The sequence below is a fragment of the Chelonoidis abingdonii genome, chromosome 3 (assembly GCF_003597395.2).
Source record: "Chelonoidis abingdonii isolate Lonesome George chromosome 3, CheloAbing_2.0, whole genome shotgun sequence".
NCBI lineage: Eukaryota > Metazoa > Chordata > Testudines > Testudinidae > Chelonoidis > Chelonoidis abingdonii.
The window spans coordinates 105,280,261-105,302,491 of NC_133771.1; the positions used below are offsets into that span (position 1 = coordinate 105,280,261).

General features: G+C 39.6%; 1 protein-coding gene across 1 annotated transcript in view; it reads right to left on the reverse strand.

Annotated features, from left to right (window-relative positions):
• STX7 (syntaxin 7) overlaps positions 1 to 22,231 on the reverse strand; it is a 42,684-nt gene that overhangs the window by 11,476 nt on the left and 8,977 nt on the right. Inside the window, exons 2-4 of the mRNA XM_032787490.2 lie at positions 19,653 to 19,815; positions 4,086 to 4,155; positions 1,052 to 1,142 (exon numbers count right to left, since the gene is read on the reverse strand). Of these exons, the coding sequence (XP_032643381.1) occupies positions 1,052 to 1,142; positions 4,086 to 4,155; positions 19,653 to 19,737 (246 nt within the window). The 5' untranslated portion in view covers positions 19,738 to 19,815. The remainder of the gene's footprint in view (positions 1 to 1,051; positions 1,143 to 4,085; positions 4,156 to 19,652; positions 19,816 to 22,231) is intronic.

Genomic DNA, 22,231 nt, shown 5'->3' on the forward strand with positions numbered 1-22,231 from the left:
AGTATTAGGAATGCAATGCATTTTCAACTGTCTTTGTTGTATTTAACAGCCGGAATTAAGGAGGATCCAGCATCACACATCCAGACAACTTTCAGTACGCCACCAGTCAGACCTTCTGTCTTATTTATTAACTATTAAGTAGGTTCACTGTACAATTGCTGAATATTTTGATATTGTAAAATTTAAACTGTGTAAAAACAGCCCCAGAGCATTGGGGGAGGAGGGGAAACTCAGTGATTTAATTATAAGACGCTGAATGTATGCCCTGAACTGTACCTGAGAGGAGAAATGACCTTATAATCATGTTTTTATAAAAACATCAATTTCCAATTTTTACTCCCCTTGAGAACGGACCCTGTGAGGGCATGAGAGAATTTCCTCAAGATTTCCCCGTCCACATAGATCACATTGCAAATTCAAAGGGAGTGTCAAAGAGCTACAACTTGCCCTTAGTCTGTCAATCACCTCCACCTTTTCCATCTTGGAGTCACAAACAATGGTGGCAGAGAACAGTCTGGTCAGACAACATGGTTGGGTTTCTTACAACAAACTTTCAGACTCCAGGGCCAAGCAAAACAGGCACTTCAAAAAAAAAAAAAATGTATTTTTTTGGGAGGGTGGGGGTGTCTAGAGGTATTTATGTACCAAGTGCAAAGTTTAAGCAACAAACATGAATGAGATAGAAGTGATTAAATAATCACAATCTGTTGACCATACTCACTCATTTTAAATCTCTTAATCCTACAAGTCACAATAACACCATCAGCAGCAATAGTAATTACCATGTGTGGTAGCAATTCTTGTCAGAGTGCTTTAGTTCTGATACACTGTAGGAGCAATTGCTTACAGAAAACTATTGTGCATTTTACTGCACTTGAGGCCTATTACATGACTTCTACATAGCACCGAATATTTTAAACACAGACCTCACTTGGATATTGTCAACATCTAGTAATGAGAGCAATAGTACGAATACTTAACATAAAGCATCTGAATGGCTTCAGTCAGCCAACATTATGTTTAAATTGATCCATGTTCTTCATTTTTATACCTGTTCACTTGTTGCAGGCAGAGACCCAAACTTTTTAATGTTCTTGTCAGTTTCTTTGGCAAGCTGGTTTGCATGCTGCTGCTTCTGCTGCCTAAACCAAACACAAAGTCCGCATTATAGCTGCTGGATTATTTTGCTGGAACAATTTCATTGATGCTCAGGAACAGTATTTTTCGAAGACAGTTACCAAGTATCTTACTAAATATTTATTTATAGGCATTTGCAGTGGAATTGGCCACAAGAGAGCCACTGGCTATTGTACAGAAAAAGTTACAAATACCAGAGCCATTTTTGGAAATATCTGTAGGCAAAAATATTTGTAGAAAAATAAGAAGTAATTTGCAGCTTCGTCAATGAAATGAATCAAGATGCTTTTGCGGTGGCCCCTGAACAATGAAGTATACATATAGCAGACTTCAGACACCCTCTAAAAAGAGATCAGGAAAAAAAAACAAAAAACAGAACTTAAGTTTCCTTTTTTGATAAATCAAGCAGTCAAAACTTTCATTTTTTAAATTGTGGTCTTTGGCTCAGGTGTAAGTTTAGTACAATGCCCACCCACTCAATCCATAGCAAATTTCTTCCTGATGTCAATGGGAGATTTGTACCAATAAAAGGGGAGGATGTGTCTTATGTGGGAACTAAACTTGTATTACTTGTTCAGTATCTTTTAGTGGAGAAACGTACTCACTGTCAGCACAGGTATTTATGCCCTTTGTTACTATGCCTTCCTCATCCTCCTTTTCCATGACTGTGACTCTCCTTACTTTCCTTTTCTTATTTCCTTCCCTTCCTCACTTCCCATGGATTGAACTTCAATACCCTCCCCCATTTCATCTGCAAAATGATCAGCAATGAAAGGGTTAACACTGGTGGTGGTGGAAGGGGGTTGTTTGTTTGTTTTAAGGTGTCCTCATTAAGCTTTAGAAGTAAAACATTCCAATGAGATAAGAGGCCAGGAGTTCCCACCTGTCAGGTTATGGTCTTCACTAGCAATGTCAAAGGGCTGCCCTGGCAGAGCTTTAACATGGCTGTGTAGTCATGGCACCAGCGCTGGGAGAAAGCTCTCCCAGCACCACCCACATGAGGTGAGTAGCTACCAGCCCTGGGAGTACAGCTCCTAGCGCTAGTGCACTGTCTACACTGGCGCTTTACAGCACTGAAACTTCCAGCACTTGGGGGGCGAGGAGTTTTTTCACACCCCTGAGCGAGAAAGTTGCAGTGCTGGAAAGCAGCAGTGTAGACAAGGCCTCTGTCACAATTTCACTCTATCTGGAGACTGAGGAAAAAAGCACTGCTTAAGTCAACCATTCAGACATGACTGGAAAGTGATCTTCACTGTCACAATTGTTTTTTTAAAAAAAAGAAAGTTTAGATTCTGCAGAATGACTCAAAAACAGGAAAACATGAAGCATGGTCCGATCCATCCCAAAGAGTAGATATTTTAAACATCTGCCACAATACAATTTTCCTGGATATTTAGAAGCTGCCAGAGACCTACATGTATTCCCAGGTTGCAAATCTGTACAACAAAAGGCATATGGCTTCCCCAGTTTCAGGGAGTAGAGCATCATTCCTCTGGTATACATTCAAATTCCCACCCCCCCCATACCGTACCAGATTAATGTTGGTTTTGTAGATGTAGTTGTAGCCAGTTTACCCTCAATCCAAACAAAACATTGCATAAGTAGAGGTCCCCAGAGTGTGGGACACCATGTGTAAGGGTGTGGAGGACTGTTTGGGGAGGGAAGGGGTGGCGCACAGCTGGGGCCCAGGCCAGCCCTCACAGCTCTGCTCCCAACCAGGGCACCAGCCTTAGCCACCTAATCCCGGTCCATTTCCCTTCCCTCCCAGAGCTCGGGGGGCACAGACAGGGATAAGGGGAGGGCACAAGGTAAATAGTTTGGGGGCCACTGGCATAACGTGATCAAACTATACTAGCCAGGATCAGATTTTCAACTAATGTAGGTATGCAATTATGTGCCTAATTTTCAATATATAATCACTGCAATCCGATGTGCAAATGGCTAAAAACCAGGAAACTGCACTAGAATGCCTAGTAGCATCCCCCCCACACTCCCTGTTCGATGCTGAATGATACCAAGTGCAAGAGGAACTTAACTAAACTCAAAGTTTAGTTACTGTATAAGTGCTAGAGTTTACTTTCAATCACTGTCATCGGTCGGAAATCCATTATGGATCCAGGGTAGAATTTTGTAGTTCTAGTTCAGAGTAATTAGAGTAATTTGTCATCCTGCCCAGAATGAATGTGATAGGCCTGGTCTAATGTACATTTCCCTCCTGCCATTCAAAGGCTATTGTGCTATATTAACAGACACAGAGATGTCTGCCAACTTTCTCACTCAATGAGCTCATGCAGCCTGCGCATATTTGTGTTAGGATTAAAGAATAAAAGTGGTAGAAGAGTTTAGTCCATGTCAAATGAGCCTCTGTACTGAGAAACAGAATGGCTAGCAGTCTCTTTCAATGGGACACAAACAAAAGCCCACATTCAGAGGGCTGAACTTCAGTGTAACTTCTGACAACTGGCCTTATTTCACTTCTGCTTTCTCTAGTATTTTTGGATTATGTTCACCTTGTAATTTCACTTGATACTGTGGTTAGCATTGTTTAATAGTCTCACTTTGCCTTCTTGCAGTACCCAACAAATCACCCCCTCTCTCCAGAGGATACCACATTGAGTGCTCTACAAAAAGAATGTTCTGGAGGTTTTTGAATCCTTAGAACCAAATTAGTACCTTCCAGTGCTGTCAGTTTGTGATTACATTTAACACAGCACATGTTCAGCAGAAGTACTGAGAACTGCCAGTCGGATAGGTTAGCATGGCAAGATCCTGAAGGTTACAAAAATACATCAGATGATTGATTTTTTCATGTTTAAGCTTTAATACTTCTGTTCTACTTCCGCCATCCCATCCCCAACAAAGCTGAATACTTTGCTAAAATCACTGTCACCTACTGAGGCAGTATTTACAATATTGTGAAATGAGAGATCTTCATGTAAAGTACTTACAGCTGTTGCCTCAATTCAGGCGTGTCTTGTGGTGTTCCAAGTTGATGCAGTATTCTTTGTATTTCTGCAGCTGTTAGTGAAGAGGAAGAGAGATTTTAATGACCCAGTCAGATATATTTCCCTCTTTAGTTTTATGCATTTTTGCTTGATAACTCTAAAACATACACTTCTTTTTGTCAGCAAGTGTATGTGCAACTGTGATAGGCCAAGCAAAATGATTTTCAATAAGCCTAAATTAAATCCTAGGTTATGTCAAAAAAGGAACACAACATCCTGAAATATCTAGGCAGAAAGTGGTGATGTAAGGATGAAGTTACTTTAAGCCAAACTCCTTAACTCAAATTTATCTACAATTATTTCAAGCAGCAATAAAAGCTGTGCACTGGTTTATTCATCCCGTGCCTGTGCGCTATATCAGACAAACATCTGAAAGACTGACACAATATTGACATGTATAAATATTCATAACTAGTATGTTAGTGACACAACAGCTCACAAAACATGCCTAAGCTTAAAGTAGTACTGATACAAAATGAATATCAGGGGTTACATCTGAAGTTTGATTTATACATTTGGATCAAATGCTTAAAACAAATCTTATGGGATACAATGAGAAACTCAAAGCCCCATGCCAAGTTTTAAGTGTGTTACACAAAATGTATCTCAGCTCTGAATTAGCAAAATGAAGATGCACCTCAGCCTTCCTTTTAAGGAAATGTGTCAGGGTGGGGCGGGGGAAGAGAATGAAATCAGAGCTTTATTTTACAGTGTTATTATCTGTGATGTGATCACTAGTCTGATTCCATAGTGGCACACTTTTAGAAAGCCAAGACAGGGAGAGTATTTAATGGGGAGAATCTATATTAGCATATCCTCAGTCAACAGTTACTTGTCTCCCCAAAATACATTTATTCCCATGCAGTCATCTAGGCAGCAGAAAATATGATGTAGGAAGAGCTCTGGGTCTGATGATTTCATGATATGTAATTTAGGTGTTTAGAGGAACTGAAGAAAAATTGCAAAATTTAGATAAAGTGAGTTTGAGAAAGATGCCTCCTTTTACTGTTTAAGAACAGGAAAAATAAAGATTCATGGCATTATACATTCAAAGTCTACAAGACATTTATTATATAAACTAAATATTATAGCAAGGTGTTTATCCAATCACATAAACAAAAAAAAGAAAGTGAGAATCCCTTATTGAAACATTTTTAAAAAAAACATTAGCAGTTGAGTGATTTTTAAAGATATTTTAAGAGTCCTCAGTTAGTGAATTATTATATAGCATTTATATGTTTAGTTTTAAATATATACATTCCAATATTCAGTATTGTTAAAGTGACTGATAATTTTTTTCTACCCTCATAATATAGAAAGTACTTAAATATTTTGAAAAAACCTGATTGTGCAAAGATTTTTAAAAAAATATATAAAAATCAAACTTGAACAACACACAAATAAGCTTTCGGAAAGTTTGAAAGTGAATTTATATACTTGAATTTCTGTGTAGTTTAAACTACTGATATATAAAAAAAAAAAAAAGGAACTTAATGGTTTTAAAATTTAATCAAGTTAAACAGAACAGACCTAGAGAAAGTTCTAAGAAAAAAAAATCTTGACTCAACAGCATAATTTGTGAACAAATGCCATCTGCTGGCAAGTTTGAGAGAGACAGCTTCTGAGACCTAAGTCACATTAAATATCCCCTTGAGCACCTGGTGTCCTAAGACATACCGACAAGGTTTACTGAAAATGAATGTAAACCTTTGAATAATGAACTACTAAGCTGAAATATACTGTACTAGAAATTCTCTTTATTGGTAGTTAACCACAATAGTTATTTCTGATGTCTATTTTTTGGGGTCCAATATACCTAATGTATTAAGTAATTACTTTAAAGGTAAAATATAATTTAAATTGGTAACTCATGCAAATGACACTGAAATTAATCAAGATGTTGGTTGATTGGCTATTATAGACTATTTATTAAGTTTTACTTGGTACTAAACTCTCAAAGCAAACAAACTATTTCTGATATTCTACCTATAGAAAAGGCAGCAAGGAGTCCTGTGGCACCTTATAGACTAAAAGACGTTTGGGAGCATGAGCTTTCGTGGGTGACTACCCACTTTGTCGGATGCATTCACCCATGAAAGCTCATGCTCCCAAACGTCTTTTAGTCTATAAGGTGACACAGGACTCTTTGCTGCTTTTACAGATCCAGACTAACACGGCTACTCCTCTGATACTTGATACCTATAGAAAGATACCTTGGGCATAAGAATCAAGGTGCTTGTACATTTACTGAGAATTCATCTCCAGAGTGAAACACTTCTGCATGTATTTTGGACACATAAGCTTTTAAGCACTCTACATCTACATCTATTTGACAGATGTAGGAAAGTTTACCTGTTTGGATTACCTTACTGCCATCTGGAGGATGAATTTTCTAACTGCAATAGAAGATTAAAGCGAATGAAGGTTTAAGCAGAGGCCATCATACGTAAATTACTCTGAACAAAGTCTGCACTTTCACTGTATTTAGTTCCAAATGCCACAGGCATGATTTTCAAAGATATATGTTGTACTGTAGTTTTAAAGCTTCCTCCTGAATATTTTGGTGACTGGAAGGGAGATAGAGAACATGATGGGGGCAGGGGAAGGGAAAACTTAGTCCCTATAAAACAAGGGCTGTATGTAAAAAAAATTCTAGCTTCTCAGATGGGCAACCAGACACCCCTCACTTAGGATCAAAATGGTTTGTTGCTCACAATTAGGAAAAAAAAAAAAAAAAACCAAACAAACAAGTACAAGACTACACATTTTTTTTTTAAAAAAAAAATCCATCTAGTCCATTATTGCAGTTCTGAAACCGATCACTACTGTACAATTCAGGGTGATGTTTAAAAACCCTACCAGGCAACTGGTCAATAGTGTTACACTAAGTCAGACAGGTAAACCTGTTCCAGCTTTATCCTGAGCTACCAGGATTTTTGTAAATTACAATACACATGAACCCTGGATGGGTCAGGAGATTGGTATAGGTTAGAAGTCTTCTTGTAGTGTTCAGTTCAATTTTCATAAATACAGCCAGATGGTACCAGTGTGATCGTTTAGTCTGATATCAAAAGTGATCGAAATCCTTTATGACCACCTGGTAACTATTTAGAAGCCTTTGGAAAGCAAGTTTAATTCAGTCTAGTTTCCAGTGGCAGATTACAAAAGTAACAGCCACAAACAATACTCTGTTAGGCCTAAACATGTCCACTCCACACTTGCCTTTCAGTAAACAAACACCTTTCTCCCAAGAACCGTGTTTTGACACAGTAAAGCAGAAAGGTGCTAATGCAATGTGAAGACTTCATTTTAAAAAAAATTAAGTAACCTGAGACTAAAAGCCAAGGACTGAATGGACATAAAGACTCCAGAACAAGATTAGAGCTCTTCGGTAAGCAGTCTGGGAAAGATTTTATTACTACTGTCTTTATTACATAAGCTTTATGAAAAGGACACTTTAGTACCCAGAGCTGCCAATCCAGCAACAGAATATGAGAGCAGCGTGGGCATGGAAAAGCATGGAACCCCCAAGTACACATGCAGGAAAAAAACAAAGAACAGGTACATTAATTTTAGGCCTACTATCTTGGCAGCATCCCAAGTCAGTCAATTTTAAAAACAAGACAAGCTTGAAAAATGTACATTCATTATAAAAAGTAAATCACTACTCTGAGCTCAGCAAGGCGCTGTTTAGTGATGACAGGAAACAGGACAAACTTGTATGGATTACAGAATGCATTTCTCCTAGCAGCTGACAGAACACATGCAGAAAATTACCCAAGCCTCATCCTTTCCACCCCCAGACGTGAGTGCTGCATTAAGAAGGTCTACTACAATTTTAGCAGTTAGATTTCAGTTACTTGGCTAGAGATGCTGTGAAGAGAGTCTTGCAGCACAATGCTACTGGCTGATTAAAGCTACTCTCCATTCAGTTACATCTTTAAAACTAGTCTGACTTGCTAAAAAGCATATATGGCCTGAAATGAGAATTGCAGAATTCAGTCTGGTTTTCTGCTTATAAAGTTGGGAGAAAGTCACCCCATAATTATGTGGCCAAATACTGGTTCAGCTACAGTCAACAGGAGTTCCACCTCCGATGGCAAAGGGGATCAGAATATGGCCCACATAATTGGGATTTAGTCTAGCATTAAGTCTCACTTCTCCTACACAAGATAAGTGCCCGTGGTAAGTGCTGCCCAGCTGGAGCCCGCAACTGTTAAGAAGGCATCAAGCTCTATTCTGAATTTACTGCTCTGTGGGGCCAGGGCAGGAAAGGAGCCTGTCTTAACCCCACTGCACCGCCGGCCAAGGTAAGTGCTGCCCAGCTGGAGCCTGCAACTCAAACCCCAGCCGTGAGCCCCCTCCCAGAGCCAGCACCCCAGACCCCCTCCTGCACATCAACCCTCTGCCACAGGCTCAGCCAAGAGCCCTTCCCACACTCCAAACCCCTTGGCCCCAGCCCAGAGCCCATACCCCCTCCCCCTGTCCCAGCCTGATGAAAGTGAGTGAGTGTGGGGGAGAGCGAGTGACAGAGGGAGGATGGAGTGAGTAGGGTGGGACCTTGGGGAAGAGGCAGGGTAAATCCTGGGTTACATGTAAATTCAAAAAAGTGATCTTGTGCATAACAATGTTGGAGACCACTGAGTCAGAAGAACCTGAGAGTGAATCTAAATTTATGCCAGCTGCCAATGGTCCATCACCCAAAGATCAGCTGGTTGTAAGAAAGTCTGGCCATACTGTTTCCTCCAGCTCTGCCCCTTATGCCTGAGACTGGCAATGGAGTGGAGTCAAACCATTATACTGTCTCTGTGCCATCTGAGACTTTAGTACAGCTTTGCACATGGAAAATGATGGGAAACAGCCCAAATAAAACAGGATCTTTAAAAAGGCCCACAACATGCAAGTACATAAAAACAGTGTGAGACCTTATTTCTGAGCACCATATTTATGACACATAGCCCAGCTATGTTATAATTACAACTACGTTTCTGTAGCCAGATGATGACGCTCATGTGACACGGTTACTGAGTTCTGTGGGCACAACAGTAGTTACTACTTTGATTTTTTTTTTAAATCACCACTACGACACATCAGGCATGTTCTGAAAATTGCACCAACCACATTGCCTAACTGCATCTATCCTATAATGTCTCAATGGAGAGACAGTGCCCAGTGGACATGCACACAAAGCAACACTGGCAGCAGATATCTCAATGTTTATTGGTCTGTCATACTGCACAAAGACCTGATCCGAAGGGGTGGGGGGGAGAAGAAGAGGAGAGAATGTGTCGATGTTACAAAACAGTGTTACGCCCAAGTTACAGGAAGATAGCCTTATTGCAGCCCAGGCCACTGGCAAGGGTGACGTGATTAGCTGTCACAGTTACTAGTTGAATATTAACCATGTGGAATAGGGACCCAAGCCATACTTAGAGCTAAGCATTTCAGTAACTGGTTCAAACTCAGTTAAAAATTAAAGTGTGTAGACAGGGCACTGATGCAAGTCCAAGATTTGCCATTCTGAAGGCAGCAGGGGCCCAGTGAAATTAGTGTTCAAGATTTAAAATTGTCAATTTCAGTCACTTCTAGATCTTGAGCCCAAGCAGATTTAGTAGAAACTGCGAAATGTACTTATGTACACACATACTATATTTTCCCTTTCATTTGCTTTAAGAAAGGTTTTCCCTAAGATAAATCAGCAGTATATAAAATGCCACGGCACGTATCTTTCACAAATATTTAGACATTTTACTGGCACTGGTTGGGTAACAGTGTGTGGAAATACTTAACCTGTTCAACTGGAAATAAGAATTTGAATAAGTGGAATATCCAACTATAGATGAAGATGAAATCTAATAATTTAGGACGTCACTTGGGAGCAGTCTACTGAAAATATTTAATGATTCCTGAAGTGCCCCTCCCCCTCTCTAAAAATCAGATTTATTTGGATAGGGGGAGGTGAGGGTGCTGGTTTGCATTACTTGTATCAGACTCAAAACATTTTCCTACTACTCCCTAGACCTGAATATTTGATTAAATAGATAGATACACAATATACACAAGTCTATTGGATTCGTTTATAACTCTCTTTTTAAACTGATATTTGGAGAAATTTACATATCCGCAAAATTTAGTTAAACAGGGGAATGCTCTAGTGTAAATTCACTAAAGGATTTCAAAGCATCTCATACATAGGTCAAAGACGACTTAGGCATCATTTCTGTTTTTAAGGTGGTGAAACTAAGGCACAGAGGTTAAACAATCACTCAAGGTCACATCATGAGTGACAGAATTCAGATTTCCTCCTTTCCTCAGCTAGAATAGGCTGGTAGATACCATGTATCTCTTGAAGAAACTAGGGTTGAGGAATAAGAAGAACTGGAAGTGACAGAATAATAGTTATATTGGCACTGAGGGACAAAAACAAAAAAACCCACCACTACCACATAATGGGGGGAGAGGAGACATGGAGAGAAAAATTTTTTTTTTATACCTTACTACCCATGACCTTTTTAATTATTTCTTAATTCAGTATACTAGACGCTTTAAATAAAAGAAACCAGTATAACCAGCAGGATAGTTTGAAATATTAATTTTATTATAGCTAAGGATTTACATTTAGGCAATTATTAAACTTTTCAATAATTAGACTTTTAAGTGAATTGCCTTTAAACACACCATTACACCGAATACAACTTTATTAATTCACAAAAAACTAGGACTTTCTGCACATCTATTAATATCTTTAATTTACCATTAGTATTTAGTACTTTTATAATTTAGTATATACAAAACAGTTAGACCTGCATGCCATAAGTGACAATGACATAAGGCAACTGTTGCCTAGACTTCACCAAAGTAAGGGATGGCACAATCTCTAAATCAGTGGGCCAATGCAGTAGAACTGTACATTTAAAGTCTGTGACTGAGGAAAGACAGTATTTCTAAATACCCCTGAAATGGAATTGGGCCCAGCTCTCCTGTTCCAGTCCAGTTTCAGCCTAGTTTGGTGTAATGTGGAGGGCAGGGCTGCCTCTGGGAGTTACACAGGAGAGACAGCCCAAAGGCAAGGAGAGACCAGAACACAAAGTCTGGAGTGAGAATGACAGAGTTCAGAAGAGCAGAGCTTCAAGGAAGTGATGCCCCTGATGGAGGGGGCAGAGAGAGAGAGAGTTCCCTGGTAAGCAGTCCCAGAGTGTGTGTGTGTGTGTGTGTGTGTGTGTGTGTGTGTGTGTGTGTGTGTGTGGGTGTGTTTGTGTGTGTGTGTGTGTCGTGTGTGTGTGTGTGTGTTGTGTGTGTGTGTGTGTGTGTGTGTGTGTGTGTGTGTGTGTGTGTGTGTGTGTCACCTACAGACCTCTCTAGGCCAGAGAGCCAAAGGCTGAGAGCAGCAGAGGCAGATGTCTACTATCTCTTTGAACTCGAGAGCAGAAGTTGAGGAACAATGGAGGTGGGAGCTCATGGATGCTCCCGGGCAGGAGCTGGAACCATATCTGGGAAGAAAGTGGGGCAGAAAAGCATGCCAGCTAAAGGCTCTGGGACCAGAGATGCTGGAGTTGTACTGGAGTGCCGAACTGTGGTGAGAGACGTCCAAGCTCTTCCGGTGTGTACTGGACTGTCAGAATTTGATTGACTGAATGTACTGTTTGGTCTGTGCTACGGAATTCTAGATTATGGTTGTGGGACTTTTGTTAACAAATTAACCCTGAAAAGGGCTATTTATACTTGGAAAGCTAGTGTGGAATTATTAGACTCCAGAACAAAAAGGGGACATTGAGGCACGTGCACTGGTAATGCCATGGCCTGCTGCAGCACAGCAACCCAGGAAGGGGCCACCATATCACACATCTCAAGACTGTCAACTCAAATATGTAACAATGACTGTTAACATCACTTGAGTCTAGTTTCTGACCTGGACTCGTTCTGGGTCACCATCAAAAAGTATAGGATAAGTTTTGACAGAGTCTGCAGAAGTGTCAGTAATAGAAGAATTGCAGCTACCAAGAAGATTTTATCTTCTCAAGCGTGACTTTGTAAAGATGCACTGGCCCTCACAGCCAGGCACTTTTGTAAGGTAAGGCCTGATGCCCCCAGAGGGCTACACATACAAAAAAAAGAGTTTGCAGCACAGAAACTGGCCCCTTTCCAGCTTTGTTCCAGAATGCCCCCAAATCCCATTCTACTTCCTGTTCTGTTGTGGTGGTGACGTCGTAAAGGTTTGCGTTACTGATACCAGTACACGACACACTTAGCTCATCAGGACTCTGGATTCTTGTTTTGCCTTGCTGTTGGATTTTTTGGGGGGCAGGGGGGCAGGGGAAGGGTGGGAACAGTGAACCATATGGTTCTGCTCAATCTCACTTGGCTTTGCTGGTCTGAAATGTTGCAAATGGACCTACATGAAGACAGGCTGACTTTACATCTCCCTATAAATATTCAGGAGCAGGCCATGGTGGTTTTTCAAAGGATCACAACTTCGGGCAGTAGGTCTTAGCAGCTGGGACATAAACACTCCCCTCATCCCCACCTCTTCTTTAGGGTGTGGAAAGATTACCTATTTGTATTATGAAATATCAGTCAACTCCATTTCACCATACACGTACAAACTCACAAAAACATATTTCTATCAAAATTTACAGCTAGGCTAAAAAGATATACTTAAGAACAGAGTTAGATTTAAAGATATTTACTTTATATACATTTGACATGTGATGTTGACAATTGGTGTTTTAAGGGTTATAAAGCTTTAATTTTTTGAATCTTGTCATCTACAATCACTAAATAATTACCATCTGACCACCTCATAATTTCCTGAAACTGGAATTTTTTTTTAAAGTGAAAATAGGTGTAGAAATAGATTTATTTGTAATTTTGATGAATCATTAAGTCCAGTTTTGCCAAGCCTAGTTATGGGATGCTTAAGGTAGGCCCCCAACGGCAATGCTCAGCACTAGCCTATGAATTAGAATCAGCTCTCCCTCAGCAAAGGTGGACAGGGCTGATCTGCAGAGATTCCCAGGCACTTACGAGACTTGGTGGTGTTCTCTGAGCAATAGCATAACCAGGTTTTTTTGAGCAAATAAAGGCCCTGGAAGAACTTGGGCTCTCAAGAGATTTCGTTTAAGTGGGTCAGTTATGTATTTTAGCGAGGCTCTGGATCTGAGCCTTTGGCAGTGGTGGGAGGACTGCAAGGACCCAGGATAGGCACTGTATCTTCCTCTTCCTTTAATGCTACTGTACTAGGACAAACTGCCCTGCAGAATTTTCCTCTTTATGTTAGTCTATTTACATTTGCTCAATCCATAAAATTAGAAGCCATTTAGCCAAAATTCTAGATGGATGACTGCTCTCATTGGTCCCCTTACTATTTACAGGTGATATTGTGGCTCCATGTATATCACCTCAACAATTTCCAAACCCAAAGGGCTCAGTTTACAAGTAACAAATGCTTTTTGCTGACTTGAGGGGCAAGGGTAAGCTTGTAGAGCTGAAAAGTCACAGGATTTTCTCTTCTTTCGGACATCACCACCACTAATAAGGAGTTATGTAGGTCAAATTAGGACCTCATTTACACATAAGAAATTATGCCTTTTGTGAATGAGATTGCACAAATGCACTGTAATTTATGTTTGTGATGCACATGATGGAATAGAATTCTCAGATCACTACCACAATACCACAGACCAAACACTTAAATAGCAGGAATTAAAAACAGCAGAGGTACACTGTTGCCACTAATGTGAACAGATAAGACTTTGAATTCACACAAGAAAAACATCCGTTACATACAGAAATGTCATTTTTACATAGACTTTTCAGAACAGAACCACACTTTAAGAACAGTATGTAAAAACTTCGTCACAGAAAAGCCTGGCTTTTCTCTAAGTCTAATTTTAAATATAGTTGTACAAAACTATAGATAAGATGGGGACAAGAGACAAGTAAACTGTTTTTGTACCGGCTCAGACTTCAAAACATCCGTGAACTCAAGTCTCTCTCATATACATATTTGTATTCACTTCAGCTAAGAGCAATTCTGCCTATATAAAATTGGAGATGTCCATGTGATATCATTGACCTTATTTAGAAGATGGTCAAAGTTGTTTCATAAAAAGCAGTCACCACACCATTTTAAAAACAACTAAAAGATATCATAAGTTTCCCCATCTTCCAAGAATCAACTTTTGTACCTTTACACTTGCCAGGACTGAAGTCACATGGCAAATATAGTCCTGATTTCATCTCATTTTAATAACACTTGGCAAAAAAGCTTATCTCCCAGCACACATGGAATATAATTAAAATATCTGACAGACTTGACTTCTCAGAACAAAACTGACCTTCGAGTATGTGCAATATGTACTGATGGCTGTATTGCCTCAAAATCAACAGTACGTGACTGAGGTAGGACAACTTCTCCTTATGGGAAAAAAATTCAATAATGCTTGTGAGACGTCAAGGATTGACAGTCTCCTTTTTTCCTTTTACCCAAGCGAGGATTATACCTGTCTGATTTTAATCACTTTTAGTATCCAAAAAGCATATGCTCCCCCAGCTATGTTTCCTTTTGTAATGTATGCAACAAGGTCAAATACTTATCAGTCACCTTGTGAGTATTGAACAAATTTAGTTGCAAAGTCAAGTCAATAAGAACCATATGATTCACAATCTGCTATGGGTCAGAAGCCTGACAATCTTTTTAAATGGAAAAAAAAAAATACTATGTGAATGGTAAATTTGAGGTTACACGTACAAGAATCAGGAAGTTAAAGTCAGAGCTTCCATACCAACTCCAGTTCAGCCACACCACACATTATTTTATAGTGGTACACAGGGCTTTGCCCTGCACCTACAAGCTTTGGGCAGTATGTTATCGCCCTGCCCCTTAATCAAACCAGAAGGCTGAAGACTTAAGCCTGGCCTACACTGAAAAATTACATTGGCATAGCTGTCTCTCTCAAGGATGTAAAAAATCCACATCCGAGAGATGTAGCTAACCTAACCCTCAGTGTAGCCAGCATTAGGTTGATGGAACAATTCTTCCATCGACCTAGCTACTGCCTCTTGGGGAGATGGATTAACTACAGTGATATGAAGACCCTTCCCTGTGCTGTAGTGTCTACACTGAAGTGCTAGAGTGGCATACCTGCAGTGCTGCAGCTGTGCCACTGTAGTAATTTAAATGTTCATTAGTCTGTCTCCTGGTTTCCCCATGTCTGGAGGCGGGGGTGTCCGGGGTACCCTGTGCCAATCCTATACATGATACAGTTTACTTCTCCCAGCACATCAATGTTGCTACACTAACCAAAGCTTTTCAGTTGGGTGATGGCAGCTCCACTCCCATTCTACTCTGCCCTGCCCTCTCCCACAAGAGGTGGAAATAACCACCTCCCAGTGGAGGCTGCTGTCCTTTCTAAGCGTTTACCACCATGCAAGTTAGGCCACAGTCTGGCCCTATGGTATTAATGTTAATATTTTATAAAAGGACACTACATTCTATTAGTTGTCACACACAAGACCACATCACTTAAGTTTAAACACAATATTTTAAAATAAAATGAAATCGTATCCTTATAAAAAATAAACTTTATTTAATGTCCAAAATGGTAGGTGCTTTACAGACATGTAAGAAGAATGGCCTAAAAGAGCTTGCAACTTAAATTAACAAAATGTGGAAAAGGGACATAGGTAGTACAATGAGGAAGGGATGCTACAAACAACATTTTAAAAAGCTTTTCCCCTTTTGTGCATGCATGTACATACACACCAGTTTGTTTTTTCAATCAGGGCATATTTAGTAAGTGTCTATCTAGTTGCAGCCCAGTTACAGCATTTTTCTGTAATACTGTATAGATCTGGAAGAGTTAATGTCGCTATGAGAAGCAACACTATCAATTTGCATACAACTCACTTATTTTGAACCCAAGAAATTAGAAGGATTATATGATACAGGGTTTGCTAATGAATATAAAACCTTTCTGCTCTACATCATTTGTTCATAACTAGCTATGTTGGTAGTTACCTACAAATAAATAATGATTTTTAGGTAACTAATGCAGAGAGGCCAAGAGGTAAGCAAGAATGCAGACTGCATTACTCCCTCAAGCCTAGAAGTGGTTGCTGCAGGAGACAGGCAACGCACAGTGGTGTCTCAGGGTGGTGACAGCTGTCACTGCTGTTGGCTATGATTACCAGTTCTGTGATCAGATGGAAGACTGGAGAACCCTGCACTGTCAATCTAACATGTGGCAGTAGCACTAATTTGTTATCATATGAGGTATTCTGTAAAAAAAGTACTACGTATGTGACTTTTCTGCTTCTATAAAGACACACTCCCTCCCTCATAAGGCTTGGATATTTATTTTTTAAACCTAATTTTTTTAAAAACTATTTTCCTAGGGTTTTTTGTTTGTTTGTTTGTTTTGTTGGTTGGGTTTCTTTTTTTTTTTTTTTTCGGGGGGCGGGGGGCGCCACGGGCACGCTGGAGAGTCCAGAAATGGAATGGAAGCTTTTTTCAGTCCCCAGTTGAAGAGATGGGGGTGTTATTTCTCTAAACAGAAAACATCTGATTTTTTCTCATTCTTACATTTGTCAAAAATTTGGACTTCAACAAATAAAGAACCAACAGAGTTTTAAACAGACTCTTTCAATTGCTCAGGTTTCAGTTTCTTGTGGTGTCATAATCCCCTTATTTCTTTAGTCCATCATAAAGAGTTCTCAGTAGACATACTTCTAGTGTAACAAAATGACCTTAGTGAAAATAAATACGAAATTAGAAAGACTCAAGCCCTTGTATGTGAAAAGCAGCAGAGAGGCACAGAATTTTTGCACATCTTGTTTTTGTGATTTATAATTCAGTTCTATACAAAAACATTCTCCCCCTCCCTTTCAGTTACAATAGTAATACAAATAACACTCTCCAAGTATTGAATTTTCCATGACTAAATAGTGCCAAAACCTCCCCTTCTAGCCCAAAAAATAAGTCTATATGCACCCACACACAATAGCATGTTCCCTATCCTGTCTCCGGCTCTCTATCTATCCCAACACCCCAAAATTTGGCTGAGCATAGTTTTGTGAAATGGTTCTTTAAATATGAGGCAAGGTGTTATACAGAACAACAATATGATTTTTGTTGCCCTCCAAACATATGCAACAAGGAATGAATAAGATAGAGCTCATCTTGTCATAAGCAAAGAAGTCAATAAGAAAAACTTAAATCAACAGGGAATATTTTCTTACTTCATATTCTGAATGCATTAAAAGATTTTAGTCCAGATTCACTAAAGCGGTCATTCAATTAGCATGTAATTGAGCATATGTGATCTCTGAAGCCGCTGGTGTTTTAAAATGGCTGTTCCTTTAGTAAACACTGATTAATTACAAATATCTTGATGCTCTGGTTTATTGTTAGGCCAGTAAGCTAAAGACTTACACGTGGTTTGAGCTATGTGATTCACATAACTCTTTGAAAAAGAGTAGGGACAAATCTCAATGCACACAAACAAGTGTCAAACAAAAATCACCCTTCTATTCAGAACTGAACCCTAACTACCACCCTTACTCATGGCAAGTAGTATATGTAGCCCCACTGAGATCGAGGTAAAATTCTGGCTTTACTGAAGTTAATGGTTAAACTCCCATTGACTTTACTGTGCGTCGAGACACTTGGTGAAATCCTGGCCCCAGTGAAGAGCTATTCAGTGTGAAGAGGAGCAGCAGAACCTGGTCCTATGCATTTTCAGAAATGTCTTGCCTATACAATTATTTGCATCAGACTGAACTATTATTCTCCCTACACAGTGAGAACTTCCCTCAATAGAACACTGAGGGAAGTTATGTGTTAGTATGGAAGAATAAACGGATTCCTCACAGCTACTTCCACACAGATAGTTACTCCAGCAACAAAGCTGTTGTCACTTATTTTTTTCTCTCACCCTCATGGTGGACACCAAGAATTTTAACTTACCATCAAGTCCCTAGTTACAAGGCTAACCAAGGAAGCCAGGGCTTCGTTTCCCTCACATCTTTTGCCCCCTATGCAGGACACAATTCCCTGAAGTCACAATGGGAACCATAGGTGTATAGCACCTCAGGAAAAAAATGTATCAAACCACTTTTATTTAGGTGGCTAAGTATATCCATAGGCAACTATATTTGCAAGTTTTGGTCATAGTGTTAGTGCTTTAATTTCAACCATCAGCAGCAGCAGCTTCACCAAGAGGGCTACTCTACAATAATATTTTCTGCTTTACTGAGGCTCAGAAGTGTTGGTTGCTGTATGTGAGGAAGCACCTGAAAAAACTGCTTGAGTTATTTATGGGAGTAAATTAAAACATGTTTTACAGATCTGTGGTTTGAAAACAAAAAAGGAAGAATTTAACTTTCTTCCTTTTTCTCTCTCTTTTTAAAAAACAAAAACTAGTCACCCGTATTAGATCACTGTCTGTATTACAAGTTCACTTGTTACTGACATTACCGTTACAACCGTTTAAGAGTGTGAGCTAGAAACTGTTTCTAAGGGTTTATTTTATTCTGTCATAAAAATGTGCTCCACACCAAGGCCTAACATACAGAGTTTCATCTTGGGAATGGCTGTCCCTCCATGGAACAAAAATAAAATAATAAAACGCAAGTTATAGGAGAGGAAAGATAGAATTCTATATTTTAAATAGTAACTCAAAGGGCTACATTCACATAATTTTATGTTTAATATAAACTAGGCTCTTTACAAAGAAAAAAAAAAAAACAAGAACAGAGGTGCTGACGATTTAGAGTTTTTTAATGGTAATAGAGAGTGGATGAAAAAGATCACTCCCCCTTGCTCTGCCACTTTTAGGTTGCCTGACACTCCAGAACGGCTAAAAGGTGATGACCTACATGAAATGAGTTGGTAATCTTAGTGAGCAGTGGTGCTTATCACAAAAGCCACCATCACAAGCTGGTACTTTTGTTGATGATCTCTTTCCGGAGACGAAAACGGAAACAGCAAACTCTTATTGAGTCAATATCAAGAGTTAGTGCATAAAGGCATTTTTAAAAGCATGACACCCCACCCCTCACGCCCCCACACACATGGCATGTGTGGTTTAATACCACTAGAACAGGAGTCAGTTTCTGTATTTGGATTATAAAAAAATTAGAGTACCCTTTAAATAGTATGCCCTCAACTTTTAAAATGTGTAGCATCGTTATTTTCCCTGATGATACTTATAGGGATCTTTCAGGAAGGGAGAAACAACATACAATGAATTGACAAAAACGAAGTGCTGTCAGATGTATAAAGTATGCAAACTAAACAAACAAACCCCACCATGAACAAAAATGCCAATAATTTATTATCGTAATTTAAAAAGCATTATGTGCAAGCACAGGAAGTACAAAGTTACATAGAAATGTGATTCTCTAACTAACAGCATTCCTTTAACATCAACACAATTTTGTTGCATAGCTACAGGCATGGAAGTATTTTCAATAGGTTAGATTAAAAGAACGTGTATGAATTCAACTTACTGCATTGGGTGATCTTCTGGATATTAGAACTTATATGTTGAGCTAGCTGGGTAGGATCCCCAACAATGCCTGTACTGTACGACATGGCTGAACAGACTGTCCACTAAGAAGACCAAAGGTGTGAGAAGGTCAATGAGACAACAATTTCATCAAGTGAAGGCACCTACAAATAAAAAGAAAGTAATTACACACTAGTAATTCTGAAAGTCCATAATGCATTTTATCAGCTTAGAGCACACAGAAACTGAAATAACTCCAGCAAGGTGAAACTCCACCAGACAATCCTGTTTGGCCTTTACCAAACAAGTCTGTTTTGAAACGGGCATTTTAGAGACTGCTTTCTCAAACTAAAGTAAGGATGTGAAGCCATTTCAGAGCTTGTTACAATAATAAAATGCAACTGATTAACATATATGAGGTAGGCCTGAGATTTTGTGACTATGACTACCACTTAGAGCAGACTAGAGGATCACAATGGTCGTATCTGGGCTTGGAATCTATCAATCAGCAAATCACAGAAACAGCTTCTAGGAGAACAATTGGGCCAAAGATTTAAGCTTAATATAAAGATTTTTTCTACCCATACAAATAAGGAAACTCACATAAATGACTGTTAAAACAGAAACTCTATCCAGAGAAATGACATTGTTCATTTTCTTGTGTATTTAGAAATTCAAGAAATATTTACTTTACTCCTTGTGAAAACTGAAGTCTCTGCTGCAACTTTAACTATTGTCATATGACTAATTTTCCATAACATGTATATTAAGGGGATGAACAATAGGACCTATTAGTTTTTTAGCCTTTTCTCTGAAGCGATCCTAACTCTTGTAGTCTTCTCTGTAAACTGATTTTCCTTGAAGTGCTCTGACAGAGCATTGTACCCTGTGTAAATGACACCATTTCTCAATATAGGGAAGTTTTTGTGCAACCTAAGGATACTACTTGAATTTTTAGTTACAATAATTCTGAAAAAGTATCTCATCCAAACAAGCCTTACATGAATCTTTTACAAGACGATCGTCGCTATATTGCATAAACAAACACAAAATCTTCTACAAGTGTAAACTGCTTCCCCTAGTGGCACAATCGTAAATACCCGATAACCTAGGTGACTGTACAGTGACTTGTACGATGGGGTCCTAATTCCTGTTTGGAGCCCTTAAAGCATCTCTGAATGTAGCTTCAGTTAAGCAGTATATAGAGCAGAGGTCCCCAAACTGTGGGGTGTGCTGCCTGGGGAGTGGGGGAGAACAGAGGTATGTTTGGGGTGGGTAGTGGCCCCCCAGCTCTGCTCCTGTGCCCCTCTCCCCCCAACATACCTCTATGCCTCCCAGTTTGGGGACCTCAAGGAAATACTCAACAGTTCAGTTTATAAGACTACAAATACCGGTGATTTTTTCATTAGTGCAAAGTAGGCTACTGAATGACAGACTAAATGCATTTCTCACAGTGTATATACAATCCTCTATTTTAAGAGCTTTTGGCCTAAGTTTTTAGAAGTGGGTGCCCAAGTGGAGACACCTTTAAAAGATCTGATTTTCAATAAGTGGTGGTCCTGCTCATACTTGGAAAGCAATGTCAGATGCTGGGAAGAACAGCTAATGGAAGTTTCTTCATTTTTACCCAATTTTGTAAGCAAGCAAGAGAAGCCTGATTACATTAGTATAAATAAAGAGTACAAGTCATCACAATGTGAGAACAGGTTAAACGGTTATTTTATTACAATGCACTTTTCATACAGACTGGCTCCCCATACACTTTACATAAAATCAAGAGATTAGCAGCGAAGGCAAGGAAGAAAAGCTAGCTTTTCAATCAAGATCTGAAATGAAACCACAAATAAATGAGGTGGCAATACACAGGAATGACATCTCAGCTAGGTATGTGTGACTGAAAAGATTCTCACACCAACACCACTTAGATTATGTAAACTATTTGGGACAGGCACCATCTTTTTGGTGAGTTTACACAGTGCCTAGTTTGCTTTAGCCAGTCAGCCGAAACTGACAACTTTCATAGGGGCCATTCAAACAACAAACTATCATCTCTCAGTCAATATTCCAAAAGGAGCACAAGCCAGAATCTGCATGGCCTGATGAGAATGGAAACTTTATGGCCTGTGCTTTAGTTTATAACAAAATTAAGACAAGGCCTGAGAGCAAATGAGTCTGCTGGGCTATAATTAAAACACATTCTACAAACACACCCAATTCCAATTCTTAGAGCTTGTGACTGATAAACGAGGATGACAATAAAGCCAGAAAAAGCCAAAGCCACAACCACCACCTCCGAGTGCTTCTCCATTCAGTACCATCTCAACTTTTTAATTTGGAATTGCTCAAGCCTGCCTGTGAACACAATGTGTAAAATCCCGGCTTCACTGAAGTCAATGGGAATTTTGCTATTGACCTTGATGCCAGGAGTTCACCCGCTAACACAGAGGTGAGCAAACTACGGCCCGCAGGCCACATCCAGCCCATGGGACCCTCCTGCCCGGCCCCTCAGCTCCTGGCCCAGGAGGCTCGCCCCTAGCCCCTCCCCTGCTGTTCCCCCTCCCCCATAGCCTCAGCTCACTG